Genomic DNA, 24,199 nt, shown 5'->3' on the forward strand with positions numbered 1-24,199 from the left:
AGCGAGATTAACAGTTATACAAAGATTATACGAAGGGCTGATTGTTTACAGCTGTATAGTTTCAGTGCACCGCTGCTTGCACACCGGGGGGCTTCACGCTGGTTTCTGCGGGTCCAAAATGGGAAAGACGCGCAGTGGCGACTGCGGCTCTTTCGTCTCGTGTTTGGGGGTGGCAGATGCTCGTGGATGGAGCAGGACAGGGAAGGAGGAGGAGGAGGAGGAGTCCCTGACCGAGCCACGGCCTCCTCACCGGTGAGAGTCCACCTTTATTTGCGGCAGCGCAGTGATCTCCTGCGCACACTCCGCTTCGCTCCTTTTGCGCACTTCTCCTGCCCGCTGCTCATCTGATCCGTCCTGATCCCGGTCCCCAAGAGGGGACAGCTCAGTGCCGGTGTCCTCGCCACGACAACGGGAGAGGTAAACACTTTTCCCTCTCTTGGAATGATTTCAGAGTTAGAAAAAAAAAAAAAAAAAAAAAGTTTTTTCTTTATAAACGCGGAGAAAAGAACTGAAATCACAAGGAATCTCTGCTGGAGTTAATCTGCTCCGGTTTGTTTCTGTGTGTGATTAAAGTCGACTCCAAGTAGTTAGACGTCTTGAAAAAGAGAGTTTGTGCGGATTTCTCTGACTTTAAACAAGTTAAATGGCCGGAAAGAAATCGGATTTAGCGCGAGTTTGGGAAGAGAGGAGGTGCAGTGCGCGTCTTGGCCGCTGGGAGGCGCATTGCCGAGAGTTCCCAGTCGAGACTGATTGAAGGCGATTTAAAGTGCTTCTTCGTCTCACTCTTTCTTGTCAGTCATTCAAACTCTCTCTTTCATTTGCTCTCCTTCACCTGAGACTTTTCTCTCTCTACATCCGAATCTTTATTTCACTCATTCATCTCACTTTTTATTCACTCTACCTCACTTTTATCTAAGAAGGAGTCTGAAAAGAAGACTATTGGTGTTCAATCAGATTAATCTTCATCACCTTTTTAATTCTTCATTCTATAATCATATCATAAGTTTTGTCCCTCTGGAGTCACAAAGGACCTCATAAGTGTTGATTGATCAGTCAAACTAAGTGATCAGAAACATCAGAGGCCTATTCCTCTGATCATCGAGGCTGAGAAAGATAAAGAGAGTTTGCAGAGTGTGTATAGGGGCCCTGGATGGTGATTTTCTGTGATTGAATCCTTTCAACGTGGAGATAAAACCCGCAGAAACAAAACAAAATGGAAAAAAAAACCCCAAAAAACAGCTGACTCAGCACTGCTCATGAGATGCTTCAACCAAAAAGTGAACGGATTTCAATAAAGAACGTGTTTTGTTTTTGTTATCAGACTGAGCGAGTGCTATCTGAATACCCGGCAGACTCACGGGAGTCAGACGGAAATGAGTGGAAAGAGTTGGAGCCGAGGTTTAGAACAGAATATTTAAAATCAAGTGAAAGCTGGACTCTTCAGTTGAGTTCAAACAGAAAAAAAAACAAAAAACTCCAGTTGTTCAGAAAGTATCAGAATGAGGCAGACAGATGCAGATCAGGAAAAGATTATAAAACATGTAAAAAGCAAAATGTTTCCAGGAACTCTTGATGTCTCTACTGTGTTTTATATAGGAACTACGACGGGAGAGTGACTTCCCCAATTAGGAAATACTGAGTTCAGCCCTCCAAATAAATCCAGGTTGTTTTTGTTTTTAGTTAAAGTGAGAGTTTTCCTAAAGGTTTTTCAGGTCGCCCGTGTGTGTGTGAGTGTGTGTGAGTGTGTGTGAGTGTATGAGTGTGTGTGTGTGTGTGTGTGTGCAGTCAGGCTGTTTATGGTGACCTGTTGGCGAGTCCAGCGGTTATCGTAGTGATTCCCGTCCTGATACTGTCCTGACTGATAAGACCTTGTCCTCACAATAACACACGACTCGCACTTTGTGACTTCACACCTCAGATAAAGTGAACAGCGGCACCGCGTGTGAGGAAATCAAAACGCATCTTCGGTTTTATTGTGAACTAATCGTGTCTTGATGACCTCCTCCTTCAGTCTGAACCCGGACCGGGCCGCCCGGCTTCGTCGTCCGCCTCGTTAAATGTTTCAGCAGCGAGTGTTCACATTGTTTACACGTGTATCTCACATTAAACCCAAGACAAGTGGAGTTTCTCACATCTGAAGCTTCAAATCCTGAAAACCTTTAGAGGAAGTCTTCGTCAGTCCTGGATCCTTCGTGTTCCAGGTCTGTCCCTGCTGCAACACTCCCCATTACAATGAGAAGCTTGTACTTTGTCTAGGAGCTTGGTAATGGCATAGTAATTAGAGTAAAGTGTGTTGAAGATGGCAGAGCTCTAAAAACATGCAGGACACTGGGCCTCGTGGAGCCGGATCACGGGCCGTCGTGTTTGGACTCCTTCCTGCCGAACTGCTGATATCAGCTGGTGTGGATTTTCGGGGGTTTTGTCTCACACAGTTTGACAGAATATGAACTATTTTCCTCACAGCTGTGTATCTGCAGATATATACAGCTTTTTCAGATGTTTCAGAAATTTACACTTGTGTCCTAATTTCTCAACGAAACATCTTGAAGTTAGTTTTTTTTTATGAATGAAGTGAACACAATCACCAACTATTGTGTAAAATATTAAGCTCATGTTTTTTTTATTGAGATATGAGGGTTTTAAAATGTGGTGTCATCTGATTAAAAAGCCATTAGAAGCCCTTCCTGTGGAACTTATATATTTTAGGAATTTTTCCGTTTATTATTTTTTTTTAATCTTGTATAAAACTCTGCACGATGTCTTCTAGAAGTTATAGTGAAGCTTCTGAAAGTGTCCAAGTAAAAAAAAAAAACAGTTATGCAGACATTATATTCTGCTGTTTAGCTGGTATTATATCACCTAATCATCTTAAATAGGCTTTATATCCTATAGAGATAAAGTCAACACGTCCACCAAAAAGTGCATGAGGTTTTGAGCTCAAGTTTCAGTGAAAACTTAAAAGAAAAGTTGTCACCTTTAAATAAATGAGTGTTGTGAAGTTCTTCCTGTTGACCTGCTGATGTTAGCCGGTGTGAGTTCAGTCCACACGGTTATTTAATAATAATCGGTCCTCATCTGCACATGCACAGTTCTGACGGTTAGAAACTGGCTGAAAAACGCCACTTAGGAGCTAAAACACTCGTGAAGCGTGAAGCGTTCGGTCATCACATGTTATGAATGTGAAATTATTGTCTATTTTGAGCATTTTATTTTGTAGATAGGGGAAAAAAATCTGAGAGGTCATCACATGGTTCTGTCAGTCTTCTGATGATGGTGATGATGATGTTTCTCTGAAGTGTCTCAACAACAGGTTTTCAGAATAGTCTATAGTAATGGAACTCGATCAAGGTGTGCGTGAGTGTGTGCGTGTACAGTTGCTCATGCACGTACGTGCGCGCGTGTGTGTGTGTGTGTGTGTGTGTGTTACAGAGGTGAGGTTTGCTCAGGCCGCCGCTGACACGTCCCTGCTGATAACTGGATAACTGTCAGTCTGATCAGCAGCTTCACTATCACTCCAGTTCCTAGAATATCTGATCTCACCTTTGACTTTGTGTGTGTGTGTGTGTGTGTGTGTGTGTGTGTGTGTGTGTGTGTGTGTGTGTGTGTGTGTGTGTGTGTGTGTGTGTGTGTGTGTGTGTGTGTGTGTGTGTGTGTGTGTGTGTTTGTGTGCGTGTGCGTGTGCGTGTGTGTGTGTCTTGTCCTCCACAGAGTCACTGACTGACGGTGTTGAACATGTCCGTCTGTACTCAGCTGGGTCTGCTGCTATGGAAGAACTTCACCTACAGAAGAAGACAGACAGTCAGTGACACACACACACACACACACACACACACACACACACACACACACACACACACACACACTGACCTCAAAACTTCCCCTCACCAGCATCTCGTACACCCACATCTTCAGTTCTTGAACTCTTCACCCTCACTCACGTTCCCCTCTTGACACAGTCTCACTCCTCTCACTTCTCTTCCTCATACATCACTCTTCCACGCCACACACTCTCTCCATTTCATCCCTGACCCCATCATACCTCACTGTTTCGTCTCACTCTCTAACATCTCACCTCTCTCTTCGTCTTGTCACCATAACGTCTCGCTCCTCTCTCACACGCTCATGGTTTTCACGTCTGTCTTTGCGGCTGCTGACTCTCACTCTCTCTCTGCATGCTCTGTGTCGTCTTAGTTGCAGCTCCTGGTGGAAATCGTCTGGCCACTCTTCATCTTCTTCATCCTCATCGCCGTGCGGCTCAACTACCCGCCGTACGAACAGCATGAGTGTGAGTGTGAACTTCATTCAAACAGAGAAAGTGTGACGCTCATTTGAACAGAGGAAGTGCGGAATTGACACTGTAGAGGGGGTGAGGGGGAGGTGTAGAGGAGTTGAGGAAGAGGTGTAGAGGGGGTGGGGAGGAGGTGTGGAGGGGGTGAGGAGGAGGTGTAGGGGGCGTGTGGAGGAGGTATAGAGGGGGTGAGGAGGAGGTGTAGAGGGGGTGAGGAGGAGGTGTAGAGGAGGTGTAGAGGGGGTGAGGAGGAGGTGTAGAGGGGTGTGGAGGAGGTATAGAGGGGGTGAGAAGGAGGTGTAGAGGAGGTGTGGAGGTGTAGAGGGGGTGAGGAGGAGGTGTAGAGGGGGTGAGGAGGAGGTGTAGAGGGGGTGTGGAGGGGGTGAGGAGGAGGTGTAGAGGGGGTGAGGAGGAGGTGTAGAAGAGGCGTGGAGGAGGTGAAGAGGATGTGTGGAGGGGGTGTAGAGGAGGTGAGGAGGAGATGTAGAGGGGGTGTGGAGGGGGTGTAGAGGGGGTGAGGAGATGGTGTAGAGGGGGTGAGGAGGAGGTGAGGAGGAGGTGAGGAGGAGGTGTAGAGGGGGTGTGGAGGAGGTGTAGAGGGGGTGTAGCCCTGACTGAAATGAAGCGGTGCTGGTTTCTGCCCCTCTGGTGAGGTTTGATCAGGTCCTGGAGGCAGCAGGACCCCAGGAAGCCTCCTGGCTCGGTGTTCCTGTCAGAAAGCAGAAGCGGTGGGATGGAGTCGCTTTCACTTCATTTTTCTGCACTGATTCAGGACAGCATGTGAGCCTTGGCGAGTTGAGACTTGTTGCAGCTTCCACAAACATCTCCATGTCCCCGTTGCGGCCGTCACGCTCCTTTTATCCAACTTTTAATTGAAGTAACAATACTTGGAGTTAAAGGTCATTCAGGTTTGAACTGGATTCGCTGACGCTGCAGGATGATTTTAATTTGCGTTCGGCATTTATACGCATCACACGCAGGAATGAAGTTCATCACAGACAGAGACATGTCCTTTTTTTTTTTTCTAATTATCTGTCTTTGAGTCTTCTGCCCCACACGAAGAAAAATGCAGATTCCAAAGTCGTCTCTGAGGAAAAATATTAACGGTACTAAAACCTTACTTCCTGAAAGTCTCCAAAACATCCAACATAAATGCTTAAAACATGTAAGACAATGACGTTGTTAAGAGGCGCTCTGGAAAACGAGGCTCTCAAATCAGCCAATCAGCTGTTGACACTGGTTGCCCTCCATTGAGAGGGGAGGAAAAGGAGAAGGAGGAGGAAATTCTTGAAATGATTTCATAATATGAGACCAAATCCTGTCCCGAACAGTGATGTAATTTCGTGTTCCTACTGAATGAAACAGGAAGAAACAAGTTAAGAACAAACGCTGCATCCAGTAAGACTTGTGCGGCATAAATCCTCTGTTCAAACCTCCAAATGAATGGACGAGGTTTAGTGGTCTCGCTCCACACTTTAGACTTTTCAGACTGGATGAAAGAGGACACTTTGTGGATGTGGAAGCACGCTGGCATACAGATTGAAAGCATCGCCCTGCTGGGATGTTTCTGAGAGTCCTAAGTCGGAGTGTGACATCACTTTAGCAGGAACATTCAGTACACACCCATACATATTAAGGAGAAAAAGATTTCTTCCACTTTAAATGGGAGCTCATCCAAACGGTTATAGAGGAGATACAACCACTCATTTAGTTCAATCAAGACTGAAGCCTCAGAACATGTTTACACCGGGAATTCTGGGAAGGAACACGTGGCCATAGGCAAGTTTATTTATATGGCACCATCGAGACAAAATGGCAATTCACTTTGCTTTAAGGAGCCCGAGAAAGACATGAGCACTAAACAAGTAAGAAATGCGTGAAAATGAGTCTAATCTATATTGTCCTTTGGAAAGTCTGAGCAAATAATAATGTGAAAGAAGTGAGCGTGTCTGCAGTCGTCTGGTCTTCAGGAAGTTTTTTAAACAGGAACGAAGGAACTAAACGCTGCTTCACCTTGTTGCTTCTCACTGTGGAAACACTTAGTAAACCTCCTCCTGGGTGTTTACTACAAGTACATCTGAGGTGTATTCAGACCACTCAAAGCTTTATAGAGAAGAAATAATATTTTGAAGTCAATCTTTGGCAGCCAGTCAGGGGTGGAAGCTCGGCTGTATCGTGCTCTAATCTCTTTGTGTTGGTGAGGACTCTGGATGAGCTGCACAATAATCCAGCCGGCAGCAGATTAATGGGTGAACGACTTTCCCCGAAGCTCGTTTGGTCAGAAATCCTTTAATTCCAGCAACATTTTTCAGACGGTACTCGGCTGATTTTGTTATCGTCTTAAATAGATTGTTGAATTTCAGGTCTGAGTTCATAATTACACTCAGATTTCTGGCTTGATTTGTTCTGACGCAGCCACTAATTAACTCCGTTCACTGACACTGATATATAGAGCTGTGTGTGCGTGTCATCTGCATAATTATGATCGGAGATGTTGAAATGTTCCATGATCGGAGCCAGCGGGGGCATGTTGATGCAAAATAACAGAGGCCCAAGGATGGAGCCCTGAGGAACCCCACAAGTGATTTTTCATTTGCATCAAACGCTATAGTCATAATTGCCAATTAACAAATAATAGTTCCCTTCTTGCAATGTAGATTAAAACCAATTTAATGCAGTGCCAGAAATTCCCAACCATTCTTCAAGTTTGTCAAGCTGTGTGTTGAAACCTTTTTGAAAGAAGCACTAAAGATCCAGTAACGCTAAAGCCGAGACTCTGGAAACGTCACTGCTCATGTGGACGCCATTCAACACTTTAATAAGTTCAGTGCTGTGGTTTGACCTGAATCCAGACTCAAAGACATTAAAGTAATTGTTATGTGCTGTAAAAGTATTAAGTTGTATAAAGAAAAAACTGCCTTTTCAATAATCTGAAATGCAGGTATTATATGAGCCTGTAATCGATAATTAATGATGTATTCGGATTACTCTCTTTTAATTACTGCTGTTCTCAGCGCCTTTGGAAAGGCGCCTACCTGGTCTTTGACTATCTGCGGTACATCTGGAGTTGCACCGTTAAAAACGAAGCTGCAGGGATAAAATATGCATTAGAGCTGCGAGTCTGGAAGGTGAAAAGGTGCCAGTTTAGCCAGAATATTTCTGCGTGGAGACACGGGTGTTACGGTCTTAGACTCATGTCATTCTTATCTGTTCTTTTCTTCTTTTTTTTTCTTGCCTTTAAATAGACTGCAAGAACATTTGATGGGATTGATGCTAAATGGATACTCAGCGTCCATTGTTGCTGTGTTTGATGATAATATCAGAGAAAAAGAAACGTATATTTGCAAAGTTTCTCTGTATAAATGTCATAAGCTTGGAGCGTAGTTTTTTGAGCTTTCACCACCAGTCCTCTGTTGGATTTGTCTGTGACCCTATTTGTCTGTGACCCTGGGTAACCTTGTCCCTGACCGTCACTGTAGCATCAGTGATGGTTATCGCTTCAGTGCTGAAGTTATCTACAAGTTTATTGAGAGAAGAGCTGGCGTGTGAGTGAGCGCCTGGAACCTACAGTATGTGTGCCAAGTCTGTTTCAGTTCCACTGAGATAGAGAACTTTAAATGAAACACAGTTATAATCGTAAAAGTCATTCACCATAGCCTCAGAAATGTTTAGATCTCTGGAACTGTGTCTCTTGTCATGTGAGGAATGTGTTACATGTTGGGCCCAAACAAGTCCAGAGTGTTCAAGAGTTCCTTAACAATCATACCTCCTGGATTGTCACCATGAACGTTGAAATCACTCAGTATAAGCAGGGTTATAATCAATGTATGGCAGGCAATATTTCCCTTAGAGATGTATTTTGCGGGACTGTAGAGAGTTACTCATATCACACGACAGAGAGAACTCTCTTCAACAGGTTTTGAAACATTCAAAACTTCCATACAACGGCTGCTTGCATTTGGTTTGTGTCATACAGTGCGGCGACTCCGCCTCCTTTCCTCAACACTCTCTGATAAAGTGCAGAGCAGCCGGTTCGATAAGTGCTGCTGCACGCTTTGCTTCATTTAAACCAAGTTTATGTTAAAGACATGAAATCTATTTTTATTTCTCAGTGATTCTCCCATTTCTGCAGCAGGTTTGTTATTGATCAAGCCACCCCCCCCCACCTTCACCCAGTCACACACCAGCATGTTGACAGACGCCATGCGAGGTGGTCACTCAATCTAACGTGGACAGATTGAGGATCTCGGTCAAGGACTGGTGAACATATGGCAGCGGGAGATCTGTCGTGAAAACCTGCAACCTCGTAATTAAAAAAAAAAAAAAAGTACCTGCTCTACCAACTGAGCCGCAGACTCACATTACGATTGCTAAATAAAAGCGACTTGTCCGACAGAGACCTAACGCATAGGAAGGTAAAGTGTAGTTTATTATGAGCACTGCTGGATTCACACAAGTGAAGTCGGTTAGTGGACGTTTGATCTGACCGATATGCTGTTTGAGACGTCGACCTGCTATTGAACATCTCACGTCTCTGTCGCACCCCTGACGTTTGGCGTGTCTATGAGGTCGGACTACAAACATGGGACAAAAGCATTCGGCTACTTATTTTGTCCTTTGAGAGTAATCTTCACCAGACGTCCCTGCCGTGGCTCCAGACGACAGTGTGGACGTGACCTCTCGGGGGCGGTCCACACGCGAACGCCGTTTCATGTAAACGCTTCTCGTTTTTGTTTTGACCGACCGTTCACAGTTAGGCGATGACCCTCCACTTTCTGTGTGTCGTAAGCGAAGTTGTGTGTTGGCGCAAGGTGACCTGTATGTGCTGCTTTTATCTAATCTGCTTTCGGATTAGGAGCGTGTTGCGAGTCTTAAAGGTTTCTGATAGCAGCGTCTTTGCTCCACGTTGAGCTGACGCCTGCAGCTGCGGAGAGTTTAAAGGTCACTGCTCACGCTCCCCTGTGACGGTCTGCAGAAGCTGCAGCGATAACCGACCAATCACAGGTTATCTGCTGCACTGCAGGCCAAGGTGTGTTCGCGGGTGATGTTTCTAATCCCCATGCACGCTTTATTTTATTGGATTCGTTTCACAGGAAATAATACAATTATTAGAAGTCAGCAGCTCTCAAAGTGTGGCTCTTGACTCAACTGTGAGGCGCCAGAGAGTTTAGAAACGGGGAAACTACAAAAGTGTCACAACAGTTCCAGACTATATGTCAAGAGCGAGGAGGCAGGATTCTATGACAGGACAAACACAGAGATTCAGACGACAGGTCCATTTAGAGGCATCAATTCACCGAGCATGAAATCTAGTGTGATCTTTTTATCGAGCAATTCATCATCGAATTACCACTCCCCTTAAGACCAAGTGTGGTGTGAAAGTCAGGAGATTTGATAGAGAACAAAATGGAGGAGGATGTTGGACGATCTGCTGCTAAACTGTTAGTTTGAGGAGTCAGCGTGTGGGTGGTGGTCTTAACGCTCTGCTGATGGGTGCTGAGATGTCACTTCCTGTTCCCTCCGCCTCCCGCAGGTCATTTTCCCAACAAGGCGATGCCGTCAGCTGGCACGCTGCCATGGATTCAGGGAATCCTCTGCAACGCCAACAACCCCTGCTTCCGTAACCCGACGCCTGGCGAGTCCCCGGGCGTGGTGGGCAACTTCAACGACTCCATGTGAGATCTGTGTGTGTGTGGGTGTGTGTGTGTGTGTGTGTGTGCGTGTGTGTGTGTGTGTGTGTGTGTCACATCCAGACACAGCATTAACATGTGTTTCAGGGGATCTGATCACATGTGGCAAGACCCAACGCAGACTGTTTACATTTGTCTGCATGGTGCGTTTCGGGCTAACCACTTGAGGTCGGATTATTTTACTAGCTCTACGACGTTTTTGCTAAATAGCCCGGCGCACAATTATGAGTCATCAATATGCACTATAAAACAGCGTGTCTCTGCAGACCTCCAGGCACCGACACTCATGTTCTTTCCTGTAGTTTCTTAGGAAAGTTGAACTCTGTGTATTGCATGAACTTAAACAAAAACACGGCACACACCGATAAAATGTACGTATTTTCCTGCGACGCCACCGTTCCTTGCCGTTCACACTACAAAGCCCATGTGATCAGATGCGTCCCCGACCACCTCGGGAAGCGATTTGAGTGAAATCGCTTTGGTGCCTGTTCACACTTGTCTTGCGACGAGCTGAAACGCGTGTTACCGGCGGGTCTGAACCTTCCCTGTGTGCCCTCGCTGATCTCCTCTTTGTGTTTCCACAGAATTTCTCACCTGTTTTCGGATGTGAAGAAGATTCTCCTCTACAGTCAGAATGATAAAAACCTGGAAGGGTTCAAGGAGCTGGCAGTAGCTCTGAAGGCCCTGCAGGCTTCCCGCTCAGGTGTGTGTGTGTGTGTGTGTGTGGATATTACAGTATATTATTGTATATTTGTTCATGTAATAAGTTCACAACTTTGTCTCTAGAAATATTCAAATTCTCAAAGTGTTGGACCTGCACTCAAACAAACCCCAGACTTATGTCTTTTAGTTGATATAAGAAAGATGTTTTTTAATTTATTTACTTATGTCTGTACTTAAATTTTTTTTTGCTAAACTTGAATAAATATGCATTACAAGCTTCAGTCTTAAGTTGAAAAAATGTGATTAATCGCAATTAATTACAGAAATGTGTGCGATTAATTAGTGATGATTATTAGTGATGCCAATTGAATTAAAATAATTAAATTAATCACACTAGATAATCAGTATCTCAACATCTTGTTGCATAATTGACCATTTATTACATTTTAGTTTTTTTTTACATTTACTTTGTCACATTACAGGCTCAACACTTTTGTTACATTATCAACCATTTATTACATTTCTGGTTTTTATTACTTTTTTATATTTTTTCGTTACAAATCGGGTCATTGTTATTAACTGTGTGTGTGTGTGTGTGTGTGTGTGTGTGTGTGTGTGTGTGTGTGTGTGTGTGTGTGTGTGTGTGTGGCTTATTCAAAGACATCTCAATTATTAAAAATATGAATGCGGTGATCATACATCCTTAGAAAGTATAAATACACAAACACCGGGTCAAACCAGGTGAACCCAGATCAGACCATGTAAGTTCAGGCGAGACCAGGTGAGGGGAGGCCGTGTCAGACCAGGTGAGGCCAGATCAGACTTGGTCAGTCCAGGTGAATGTGGAGCTGCTTTGTCCCGCAGGCTTCCTCAGGTTGTTCAGTTGGACCGCATTTAGTGATGAATACTTGATTTGCCCTGATCTGAGCTCGGCTTGTTGTATTCGATATTTGGACCATTACAGTCCACCAGGTTTCCCTGGTCTCTCCTCTGAGGGCTTTTAGAGCTCCATCTCTGAAGGGCTTCAGACTGGAGGACTTTTTTCAGGGTCCGTCCTCTGAGGGTTTTCAGGCTCATTGAACACAGAGAATTTTGCTCCTTTTGTGTGTTAATGTGCACTTTAATCTCTCTGTGGGGGGGGCGTTTCTCCTCCCTACCTGCACCAACCTGCTGGCCTTCATCTTCCTGCTCCTCTATGTTCCTCATTGAGTGCTCTGATTGGTCAGAAGCAGCTGGTATGATGAGGGGGCGTGAGGCGAGCTGCGGCAGGTTAACACGATCCTGGATTAGACTGCAACAGAGCCGATCCAAACCCCAACCCAGGACCCCACAGAGTCCAGTTCAAACCAGGACCCGATGGAGTCTACGACATAGAACCAGGACTATGTGGGGTCAAGTTTAAACCAGTATTCTATGGAGTCCAAATGAAGTCATAACATCTAGTTTCTGTATCATTGTTGTAGTTGGGTCTGGATTGTGGTTCGCCGATGTGCGATTGGTCGCTCTGAAGTTGTGATAGTAACTGAGACCTCCGTCACCTCCTTACTCGGCTGGGGGTACAGGGGGGTAATTTGGAGTGTCGGGGGGGTATTGCTCGTGGGGGGGGGGGGGGGGGGGGGGGTTGTGGTGGTGGATTGTGATTGGCTGCCCCAGTGGTTCCGCCTCTGCAGATTACAGTTAATGTGGAGTCACACTGAGCGTCAAGAGGGTTCAGACAAACTGCAGCTGAACAAACGCTTCATCCACTGAGTTCACATCAGACTGGAACCAGGACAGGGACCTGGAACAGGTCCAGCACTTGGATCCCTGGATCTGGTTCTGGATCTGGATCTGGATCTGGATCTGGACACAGTCAGCACTTCACTTTTCAACATGTCACTGTGAAGAAACTCTACTGAACTAGTCTTTTTGTGTGTGTGTGTGTGTGTACGTGTGTGTGTGTGTGTGTGTGTGTGTGTGTGTGTGTGTGTGTGTGTGTGTGTGTGTGTGTGTGTGTGTGTGTGTGTGTGTGTGTACAGATGGTTTGTCAGATCGTATTGGTGTGTAACGGTTGTGCACAGATTGCATAGATTTGGTGTCGGGCTACTGTGGATTAGTCGGTAGAGTGGCTGGTCTCTCATTTAGAAGGTCTCAGGTTCAATTCCACTTATCCACGTGTTGAAGTGTCCTTGAGCAAGACACTAAACCCCAATGGATGGGTTGAGCACCTCCGTTGGTGTGTGAATGTGTGTGTGAATGGGTGAATGTGACTTCCAGTGTGAAGCACTTTGGGGTGGAAAACCTCTATGTAGGTGCAATCCACTGAGAGTTGTCTGTTTGCAGCGTGCTGATTGGGGCAGACGTCTCTCTGCAGGAGGTCACAGGAGACTCATTTGACCAATTCCGTCAGTGCAAGCTGCCGCTGTTTGTCCCCGCCCTGCCTCTGCACATAGCATGCTCACTGCGACCCCAGATGACCCCTGAGCCTTCCACTCACTTCCTAATGAGGAGCCCCCCCATCGGGAATGAGAGAGAGTGAGAGTCAACTCGAGAGTCGGAAGGGATCAGTGCAAATGACGATGCTGCACCGCCTCGAGTCCTACAGGGTAAAAAAACAGGGGAGGTCACTGGAACTGTCGTCTCGGCCTGTTTGAACTTGCAGAAGAAGAACAAAGGGGGCGGGACCTCACCTGGTGTGCAGGGAAACAGCTGCTGTGACCACGCAGACATGTGACCGCACGTAGGGCAGGCTGCAACACCAAGTCTTCACCTGCACGGAAATGTGCCCCCAAACGACCATATATAGTCAACATCCTGTCTGATTGGGTTCTTTCTCCGCCGATGTCACCGGGTCAAGCGTCCCTTCACAACCGACCAGGAGGATGAGGAGGCGCAGGAGGAGAAATAGCTCCCGGTCTGACCCTTTCTGTTTTTTTGTTGTATTTTTTTTTTACCTGCAGGCTTCAAGCTGAAACATTTCCTCCGAGACGATGAGACCTTGTCCAGCTTCTTGAGAAATGCTACATTGCCTGAAAATAGCATCGAGGTCATCAGAGACGCTGACGTCAACCTGGAGAAGGTGAGTTCTGCACGTGCTCAGTGAGACCCTGGGAGAGGAAGAAGCGTGTTGTAGTTTCAGTTTGAGGAGAACAGAGCGAAGTTCAGACGGATTTGTCTTCCAGCTGTGACAGGTGAACACGTGAGTAACAGGAAGTGTCTTTCTTTGTCTCTGTCCCAGGTCCTACTGCGGGGGTTTGGGGTACATCTCAGGAATATGTGTCCCAGAAAGGGGGGCACCTGGAGTCCGGACGACTTTGTGAGCATCCCGGACACTCACGTGTCGCTGCAGATCCAGGAAATAATCTGCCGGGCGCCGGTCAGCTGGCTGAACCACGCCGAGGAGCTCTTCTTAAACAACCTGGACTTTCTCAAACCCATCCAGGTAGGACAACACCGCTCCACCAACACTGGGACCTCAGCAGGTCCTAGTCCTGCTGCTGATCCTGGTCTTCGAGAAGTCCCGGTCCCGCATTAGGTCCTGAACCTCAGCAAGCACTGGGTTTTTAAAAAAAACCATTTCTGCCTGAAAAATTTAATTCAGCAATCTCGTCTGCCGGATTTGTGAAAATCATCACTCATTTGCAAAGTTCAGGCACGAATTCCGCTTGCATGATAACATTGAGCGCTTAATTTTGTCCGTGGGATGAAGCACAGTTCTTACGCATCTTTGAAATGTCAGATTAAAACCTCAATTATGTCTATAAGGTTAAATTCATCACTCATTACTGTCTGAACAGGAAAAACCAGCACTCGTGGTTTTTTTGCAGGTGAAGAGCAGCCTTCGGTTGTGTCTGACAGACGTGAAGTTTGACCCTCGCTTCTGTTGAACGTGGAAATTCGTCTTTTAGTTCTGTGTTAATGTTGAAGTTCCGTCTCCGTTTAGCCCCCAGTTCTGCCTGCAGGCCCTTTCTTACTGTGTGTGGGTTGGTTCATTTGAGGCTGCTGCGAGATTTGCTGTTCAGAATTCGGAGGGTGTTGCCTTCTCGTTGAGCTCAGGTGACGTTCTGAAGGTGTGTGTGTGTGTGTGTGTGGGGGGGGGGGGGGGGGGGGGGCAGAGAGAGAGAGTGGGAGGAGGCGTGTCTCGGCCTGTCTGCACTCTCTACAGTCTCAGTTTTCGTAGCCTGGAGACCAGTTTTTAGGGCCCTCGCCTCTTTTGTGTGCCGAAGCTTACGAGAGTCACAAATCTGCACCGATCGTCTCCAATCTGAATCCGTTTGAGGGTTCAAATCCCAGGAAATACGGAGCGAACAAATCACAGGCGACATGGCAACATGAAAACGTGACAGCAGGATTCACTGACTCATTTCTTCTCTCATGGCTCCATTTCTACTTTCTCTCTGGTGAAAAGCCACAGAGAAGACAGTTGACACACACACACACACACACACACACACACACACACACACACAAAGACAAAGTTCTGTTTGTGACCGGGTTTACAGATTTAGAGGACTCAATAAATCTGTGAGAATAAGGAGAAGAATCGTGACTTGGAGAAAAAGAAACATGTGTTCACAAACACACACACACACACACACACACACACACACACACACACACATCAGGGGGAACAGACAGCACCCCCTGCCAGAATGTGGCAGTACTGCAGCTTCAGACTGACTGTTCAGGGTCGGGTTGTGGCAGGAAACACCCCGGACACGTCTCCAGTCCATCACAGGACAAACACACTCACTCACATTCACACCTCGGGACAATTTAGGCTCACTAATTAACCCCACATGCATGTTTTTGGAGATTCCTATAATGTAATGACGGTGTGGTTGCGGTTCCTAAGACTGACAGGAATGCCCCACTTGAAGTGTCTCTGAAGCTGAAGTGTGAATCTTTGTGTCTTTGTGGCCCAGCGAGACGTCAGGGCAGACCCCGAGGCCATCCAACAGGTCGCCAAGGCAACCAACAACCTGCTGAACAGTTTGAGTTCACTGGCAGTTGAGGTAAGAGGTCATTGTCCTCCAATAAAATCCTTCAGACTTCAGTCAGAAACTTGTTCTCCAGTCAAAGACACGCTGTTTTCCCATCAGTTAGTTTAAACTTGTCTTCCAATCAGAGACAAACCTGTTACACACACAGCCAACAGTGATTTATCTTCCCACCAGTCAGACACCTGTCCTTAAATCAGACCTGCTCAGAGTCAGAGATTTGTCCATCCAAGCCAATACCAGATAATTGTGTCGCTAAGCCGCTTCGTGTCCCCTGTGTCGTATCCCTGTGGGCGGCTGTGGGGTCGTAGGGTTTACTTGGCGGGCGCTTGACAAGAGCCTCTGTGAGCTCCAGCTGTACAAAGACTGAACATCTTAGCAGGACTTCACTTCACACACAACTCTGAGTCGAGCATCAACAAACAATTTGCGTCCGTCTGCGCTCATCTGCATCCCACAGAGCCGCAGAGAGGCTGAGCAGCTGCAGCTGTGACAGAGACTGGCAGCAACACTGAGGCCGCGGCGAATGCAACCACTGTGCACACACACACACACACACACACACACAATGTGCTGACTCAGCCATTGTGAGTTCACATGAAACAAAAGTAAAGAGTTAAAGAAAATAATTTTATAAATAGCTGAGGCAGTGGGGGTATTCAGTGGTTTAATAATTGCAGTTTAATTGAAACTGTCCAATTACAACACACCCATGTGTTAGCACTTTTAGAGAGAAAACAAAACAACAATCCCACACGAGCAGCAGAAGCCAGAGGAAAGTCAAAGTTCCCTTTAAACAGCCAGAAAAACTGCAGAACAACACTCAGAGGTGGAGATATTCGGCTGCATACAAAACAGGAGAGAGCTTCAACTACAGAAGTGAGAGTACAGACTGCAAGGGGGAAAGGGCAGACAGATAGGAGAGAGAGATAGACTGCAGGTCCACTTTGACCTTTGGCCTTTGAGATCTTTTGTCTTTTCTTTCCCAGATGGCCAGTATGAAGAGCTGGATCAAACTGAGGAACGAGATAGTCTTCCTGACACACAATGCCACCGCCTCGCCCAGCACCATGTACCAAGCCATCTCCAGGATCGTGTGTGGTCACCCTGAGGGCGGTGGCTTGCAGATAAAGTCCCTGAACTGGTACGAAGACAGCAACTACAAGGCTCTCTTCGGGAACCACAACAGCAGCGAGGACGAGCACATTTCGCTCTACGACAACTCCACCAGTGAGTTCCTACACCTCAGACAAAACTTCAGAAACCACTGCAGAGCATCACAAACCAACCTAGAGAATGTGTGTGTGTGTGTGTGTGTGTGTGTGTGTGTGTGTGTGTGTGTGTGTGTGTGTGTGTGTGTGTGTGTGTGTGTGTGTGTGTGTGTGTGTGTGTGTGTAGCTCCGTACTGCAACAGCCTTGTCAGGAACATGGACTCAAACCCAATGTCAAGGATGATCTGGCAGGCGGTGAAGCCTCTGCTCATGGGGAAGATCCTCTACACGCCACACACGCCGGCCACCCAGAAGGTCATCCACGAGGTATTGTCACTCACAGGCTCTGCCCACAGATGCGGTTTTTTATCATCTCTATTGAGAGAGAGAGACTCAATAGTCTATCCTGTCTGTGCTGTCTCCAGGTGAACCGGACCTTCCAGGAACTCGGTGTGTTCAGAGACCTGGGCGGGATGTGGGAGGAGATCAGGCCCAAAGTGTGGCGCTTCATGGAGAACAGCGAACAGATGGACCTGATCCGGGTGAGGAGTCGTCGCCCAAACGCCTCACCTGTTCTCCTCCTTCCTCCCGTGTTTGCCGTTTGTATACGGTTGGTTAACTGTGTTGTTCTGCCCTCCGTCCCTCAGAGTCTGCTGAGAAACAACGTCACTGCGGAGTTCTTCCGCGCTAAGCTATCCAACACCGACTGGACCGTCGCAGACTTGTCCAGGTTTTTGTCCAAGCGGCCGGACGATCGACATCACCCAGACGGCGCCATCACCTGGAGGGAAGTGTTCAATGAGACCGACCAGGCCATCATGAGCATCTCTCGTTTCATGGAGGTGAGTGTTTCCCCCGCTGCTTGTACAGAAACCTGCGTCTTATTCACCCTCAACACGCGTCAATCGTTTTACAATTGATTATAAGATTTGGCTGATTACTTATAAAGATCTTCATGGTCTGGCGCCCAGTTATATTACTGACCTGCTGACCTTAGATCTTCGGGGGGATTCCTTCTGGTCATTAAATCTACGGCTGACCGTGGCACCAGGGCCCCTCCACTGTGGAATGGCCTGCCCGAGGAGATAAAGCTCGCAGAATCAGTGACTTATTTTAAATCTCTTTTAAAAACCCACTTTTATAGACTCGCTTTTAATTAAATCTTCCTTTTTTAATACAATTATACTCCTTTTATCTTTTTATATGCTCTCTCTTTAAGTCACCTATCTGCCAGGTCTTACATGATAAGTTTGTTTTACCTGCTTAGTGTCACCTAGTTGCCAGGGGTCATTGACATTTCAGGTATTACGCCGTGTCTTTTAGGGACTGGTCTTGTAAATGTCAAGGAGTGGTCATGTAGGTGCCAGTTATTTGTAAGGCGAGCACTAATCAGTTTCTTATGTGTGTGTGTGTGCATTAGTGTGTGAATCTGGACAAACTGAAGCCGGTGTTGACCGAGGAGCACATGGTGAACGAGTCCATGGTGCTGCTGGAGGAGAGAAAGTTCTGGGCCGGCATCGTGTTCCCCGACCTGCCGCCAAACGCCACCGAGCTGCCGCCCAAGCTCAACTACAAGATCCGCATGGACATCGACAACGTGGAGCGGACCAACAAGATCAAAGACGCGTGAGAATACACACACACACACACACACACACACACACACACACACACACACACACACACACACCACTGGTCTGTGCCTGTCCAAAATACAAATGAGCTCCAGCCGGTTAATGAATATAAAAATTTTTTTTAAATCATCCTGCTGGATTTAATTTCACAGCTTTCAGTTTATCTGTCTCATATCACCTCCTCCCCCTCCCCGCCTCAGGTACTGGGATCCAGGCCCTCGCGCTGACCCCTTTGAGGACATGCGTTACATCTGGGGTGGCTTTTCGTACCTTCAGGATGTCGTTGAGCAGGCGATCGTCAGAGCGGTGACAGGAACCAAGGAGAAGACGGGAGTTTACATCCAGCAGATGCCTTACCCCTGCTACGTGGACGATATGTGAGAGGACCCTCAGTCTGACGCTTTTCTCACTTCCTGTCCTTTGGTCTGACACCACTCATTCCCCCTGTCACCTGACCTGACCTTCCTACCCAGTGTTGCTGCTGTTGCTACTAAAAGTAATCCGAATACTGATTACCGTTTACTCTTTTCAAAGTAACTTCATCACCCCCCCCCCCCCCCCCCCCAAAAAAGGGGGCAGAGCTTCCTGCCAATTACCTTTTTACTCAGAAAAATTACAAAAATAGTGTAAGATCTCTGTAGTCGTGTTCTTGTTGCAATGTTAAGGTTGAATGACGATGTTGTGTTGGTTCCGATTCTTTTGTGTCACCTGAACGCACCTTGAGAGCGAGTTGGCCTGTGATTGGCTGAGAGCGGAGAAGGAGAATGAAAAAGTGGCCGAGTTATGTTCAGTAATAAAGTGGCTTTACAGACAAGAAACTCATCTTCCTTTCCAACGTCCTGCTGGACGCTACAATAGTAACGCGTAGTGACTTAAAGAAGTAACTTTAATCTGATTACCGGGTTGGAAATAGAAATGTGTTAGATTACTTGTTACTGAAATAAAGTGGTCACATGAAGGCATAACTGTTCTTCCCCTAATTTATCTTGAGTTCTGACACCATCATTTCCCTCTGTCCTTTATTCTGACCTTATTTCCTCCCCTGTTCTCCAGTCTGACCCCTTATTCTCCTCCGGTATGACCCCCCCATCTTGTACATCTGTGTGACTCCCATTTGCCCTCCTTTATCATTTGAGCCGACACGTTCTGTATTTCTGTCTCAGATTCCTGCGGGTGATGAGCCGCTCCATGCCGCTATTCATGACTCTGGCTTGGATGTACTCGGTGGCCATCATCCTGAAGAGTGTGGTGTATGAAAAGGAGGCCCGTCTGAAGGAGACCATGAGGATCATGGGACTGGACAATGGCATCTTGTGGTTCAGCTGGTTCATCAGCAGCCTGATTCCTCTGTTGATCAGCGCCGGGCTCCTGGTACTTCTACTCAAGGTGACGACCTTCAGTCCTAAGACCACATCACACGCAGTCCTGCAGGAGACGCTTCCAATCGGGATTATCAGCATGTGTTTTTGTTTGATGCGGATTAACATTTACAAAACCATAACAGTTTATTGTAGGAAACATCTCAGTGCTGCAGTTTGTTTTTGACTGTTTTAAGATAGGCCTCCTATTCAATCTGGTTGTGTTTTTCTTTTTTAAACTTTGTAGATATTTCACTTTGTAGTATTTTCCGGCTCATATTCAGATGAACGACTTCAGGAGAAAAAGCAAATGAAGCCAGAAGCTGATTGGTGCTGATGTCAAAGTAGATTCCCTGTTGGATGGTTGGTTTTGGTTTTGTCGATACTTTGACAGACCGCTGGTATTAGACTCTTATGGTCTTGGTTGTGTAATCTCTGACAGAATGATGGTCCTGGTTGTGTAGAATCTGATGGTCCTGGTCTTGGATGGTCATGATTTTCCAGAGTCTTCTTGTTCCTGGCCTCGAAGAGTCTCTGACTGCTTGATTGTCATGTTTTCATAAAGTGTCCAAGGGTCATTAAGAATCTGTGAGGGTCCTATTTTCTGCATTGTGATGTTCCTGTTCTTTGGATCATTCTGGCCTTTGATGATCCTGATCTTGCAGAAATTACATGATGGTCCTGGACTTATACGGTCCCTGATGATACTGGTGTTGTACTGTCTGTAATGGTCTTTTGTAGAGTCTCTGATGCTGTCATTGGCTTGTTCTTGTAATGTCTCTGATGATCCAGATCTTCTAAAGTCTTTAAGTTCATCTTTGATGGTCCTGGTGTTTTAGCGTCTCTGATGGTCCTGGTCATGTTTTGAGCAGAAAGGGAACCTGCTGCCGTACAGTGACCCGGGCGTGGTGTTCCTGTTCCTGGGCTCTTTCGCTGTGGTGACCATCATGCAGTGCTTCCTCATCAGCACAGCCTTCGCCCGGGCCAACCTGGCGGCCGCCTGCGGAGGAATCATTTACTTCACTCTCTACCTGCCTTACGTGCTCTGTGTGGCCTGGCAGGACTACATCGGGTTTGGGGCCAAAGTGTTTGCGGTAAGCATTGGATGTTTTTTAATTTGAATTTTTTTTTAAATAGTCGTCAAACTGTACTATGATTGGATGGCGCCACTCAGGTTTCCTCTTCACCCACAGAGCCTTCTGTCCCCAGTGGCATTCGGGTTCGGCTGCGAATACTTTGCACTCTTTGAGGAGCAGGGAGTCGGGATCCAGTGGAAGAACCTGGTGTCAAGTCCTCTCGAGGAAGATGACTTCAGTCTCCGAACCGCCATTCTCATGATGTACTTTGACTCTTTCGTGTACGGAGTCCTCACCTGGTACCTAGAGGCTGTTTTTCCAGGTGAGCGCTAAAGAGCTCTAGTGTTCAATCATCCATTCCTCCTCGTTCAGTCTACATCAGACTGGTCAATATATATGCCAATGATTGGATAGTCGATCTTCTATCTATCTTCCACACTTCTTTATCCAGCTCGGGGTCTCAGAGTGCTGGTATCCCAGCTGGCAGCGGGTTGAGGACACTTTACATCTGAGCAATGTTAGTCCCGTTATCGTAACATAACCTAAACAAAGAAAACAAAGAAAACAAAGCCACGAAAACGGACCTTCTCCATCCCCCACCACACAAAGGAGAGAGAAAAACTAAAACAACTACATCAAGTTCAAACATAACCCAACTCCTTGCTGCCAGTCGTTGAATGGCCTCATCTGTAAAAAAAGAGGCTGTGAAACAGGATCGGGCTGATCAGCAAGAGAGGGGAGGCATTGAACAGTGTGGTATTTCATCGAATGGCTGTCAAAGTGTTAAGTCTTTCCGTCAAGCACGAGATCACAATGTTCCAGAATACACAGCACAAGACAGCAAATGAAGGAAGTGTCCCACAGTGGAACAGATAAGAGAAGCATTAATGGTTCAGGTTTTATTCTGAGGATAAATAACAGAAACTTTAAGCTTTAACGTTTGTTCACACCAAAGGGGGACAAACTGCCTCATATGTAGATACGATCTGATAAAATGTTCAAATCTGATTTGTTCTCTGCATTCTGTCACAGATCAAATCTAAAGGTATCGATCTTCAAACCTGTCCTCTGGTTTACGACCAGATTCCCAGATAGATACACCCAAGAAGTCACACTCCAGTTTTTGATGATTTCACAACATTGTGTTTTGCAGTGTCACTGGGTAAAGAAAGGCTGAATCTAAACTAAACTAGACTAAAAATGCTGAGAACATCTCGGAGCAGCAGTTCCTCCTGTGGAACGCCCACTGGCAGCAGAGTTCTCACTCCGCAGTAGAAGACTGAAGGCAGATGTTTTCTATTTGCATCCTCAGGTCAGTACGGGATCCCTCGGCCCTGGTACTTCCCCTTCACCAAGTCTTACTGGTTTGGAAAAAAAGATGGAACGTCCAGCAAAGTCCCTCTGAATCGCAAAGGAAACCCTGGAGGTGAGAGTGCTGCGTCTGGCCACAGGGCGGCAACACAGAAATTCCGTGAGGTGATTTTGAATCCAGACTGATGAGTGTCTCCTGGATTGCAGCTGTGTGCATTGAAGAAGAACCGGCCCATCTGGAGCCTGGAGTCTACATCCACAACCTGGTGAAGGTCTACCGACACGGTAAGAAGCTGGCAGTCGATGGCTTGACGCTTGGCTTCTATGAGGGACAAATCACCTCCTTCCTGGGACATAACGGCGCTGGAAAAACCACCACCATGTGAGTCCTGGACTGTGATCCAGGTCTGGGTCCTTGGTCCTTGTACAGGCTGAACTGGGATCCTGGTTCTAGTGTAGACTTTGATCAAGATCCTACTCTTGGTGCAGGTTTCAACTTTCTGACTGACTTGGTCCCGTCTCTCTTCTGCAGGTCCATCTTGACCGGCCTCTTCCCGCCCACCTCTGGCACCGCCTACATCCTGGGGAAAGACATACGTACAGAGCTGAGCGCCATCCGTCAGAGTCTGGGAGTCTGTCCGCAGCACAATGTCCTCTTCAGCATGTGAGTATTCCAATGCACTGTCTCAGATCTCGGCTGCTCCATGAGCTTGAATTGTGATGATGTTTTTTGGGATGGCGCCCCCTTCAGGCTGACGGTGGAGGAGCACATCTGGTTCTACGCACGGCTGAAAGGCTTGTCGGAGGAGCGGGTGAAAGGTGAGATTGAGCAGATCCTGCAGGACACAGGGTTGCCCCATAAACGTTCGGCCAGGACCAGCACTTTGTCCGGGGGTATGCAGAGGAAGCTATCTGTGGCTCTGGCCTTCGTCGGAGGGTCAAAAGTCGTGATCCTGGATGAGCCCACGGCTGGCGTTGACCCGTACGCCCGGCGTGGCATCTGGGATTTGCTGCTGAAGTACCGACAGGGTAGGACTGGCTCATTGGTTGGCTTTATGTGACGGATCTTTGGTGTCTTATTTGTGCGATGATAGACTTTTGATGTCTCGGTATCACTTCAGGTCGTACCATCCTCCTGTCCACACACCACATGGACGAGGCAGACATCCTGGGCGATCGCATAGCCATCATCTCCCACGGAAAGCTGTGCTGCGTTGGTTCTTCGCTGTATCTAAAGAACCAACTTGGAACAGGCTACTACCTGACACTGGTCAAGAAAGACCCGGAACCATCTCTCAGCTCCTGCAGGAACTCCTCCAGCACCGTGTCCTTCACCAAGAAGGTCTGAGATGCTCTAGTCTTCTGCTTATACTGACCTTTAAAGTCCGACAGACCTTAATGGACTCTGGGTTTCTGAACAACCTTGATGGACCCTAACAGACTCTGACAGGCTCTGAAAGGCTCTGACAACCTCTTGCTGCAGTATTCTTTGCTGTACTCTGTGCAGTACCGGTTGCAGTCGCCCCAGATGACACAGTATTCTGGGTGTGTTTCAGGAGGAGGAGGAGGAAGGGGAGCGTGGCTCAGTCAGCAGCAGTGATGCAGGACTTGGCAGCGAACATGAAAGTGAGGCCACCACCATTGGTGAGCTCGCTGTTCTTGCAGAGCATTTGATTCGTACACCTTCGGGTGGCTCTGACCCATCTGTCTCCGTCCTCAGAAAATGGCCCCGCTGCCTCCATCTGCACTGTTCCTTTCGTCCCACCGGACGTGTCCCTCGTGTCAGGCCTGATCCTGCGCCATGTCCCGGCTGCCCGTCTGGTGGAAGACCTGGGACATGAGCTGACCTACGTGTTGCCTTACAGCGCTGCTAAGGATGGTGCCTTTGTGGCACTCTTCAAAGACCTGGACCTTAAGTTGCCAGACATCGGCATCTCTAGTTACGGCGTGTCTGACACCACGCTGGAGGAGGTGGGACAGCAGTGAAGA

The 24,199-nt window shown here is 47.1% G+C and overlaps 1 protein-coding gene across 1 annotated transcript in view; it reads left to right on the top strand.

Annotated features, from left to right (window-relative positions):
- The first annotated feature begins 277 nt into the window (after positions 1-277).
- Positions 278-24,199, top strand: part of abca1b (ATP-binding cassette, sub-family A (ABC1), member 1B) — a 35,327-nt gene continuing 11,405 nt past the window's right edge. The window contains exons 1-24 of the mRNA XM_080465896.1: positions 278-417; positions 3,709-3,798; positions 4,192-4,285; positions 9,822-9,963; positions 10,563-10,681; positions 13,581-13,699; positions 13,859-14,062; positions 15,546-15,635; positions 16,610-16,850; positions 17,019-17,158; positions 17,257-17,373; positions 17,479-17,673; positions 18,252-18,457; positions 18,666-18,842; positions 19,629-19,851; positions 20,696-20,917; positions 21,017-21,221; positions 22,212-22,325; positions 22,418-22,592; positions 22,743-22,874; positions 22,962-23,239; positions 23,332-23,552; positions 23,767-23,854; positions 23,931-24,181. Of these exons, the coding sequence (XP_080322022.1) occupies positions 3,733-3,798; positions 4,192-4,285; positions 9,822-9,963; positions 10,563-10,681; positions 13,581-13,699; positions 13,859-14,062; positions 15,546-15,635; positions 16,610-16,850; positions 17,019-17,158; positions 17,257-17,373; positions 17,479-17,673; positions 18,252-18,457; positions 18,666-18,842; positions 19,629-19,851; positions 20,696-20,917; positions 21,017-21,221; positions 22,212-22,325; positions 22,418-22,592; positions 22,743-22,874; positions 22,962-23,239; positions 23,332-23,552; positions 23,767-23,854; positions 23,931-24,181 (3,819 nt within the window). The 5' untranslated portion in view covers positions 278-417; positions 3,709-3,732. The remainder of the gene's footprint in view (positions 418-3,708; positions 3,799-4,191; positions 4,286-9,821; positions 9,964-10,562; positions 10,682-13,580; positions 13,700-13,858; positions 14,063-15,545; positions 15,636-16,609; positions 16,851-17,018; positions 17,159-17,256; positions 17,374-17,478; positions 17,674-18,251; positions 18,458-18,665; positions 18,843-19,628; positions 19,852-20,695; positions 20,918-21,016; positions 21,222-22,211; positions 22,326-22,417; positions 22,593-22,742; positions 22,875-22,961; positions 23,240-23,331; positions 23,553-23,766; positions 23,855-23,930; positions 24,182-24,199) is intronic.

This window comes from Lipophrys pholis, assembly GCF_963383615.2.
Source record: "Lipophrys pholis genome assembly, chromosome: 6".
In the NCBI taxonomy this organism is placed as follows: domain Eukaryota; kingdom Metazoa; phylum Chordata; class Actinopteri; order Blenniiformes; family Blenniidae; genus Lipophrys; species Lipophrys pholis.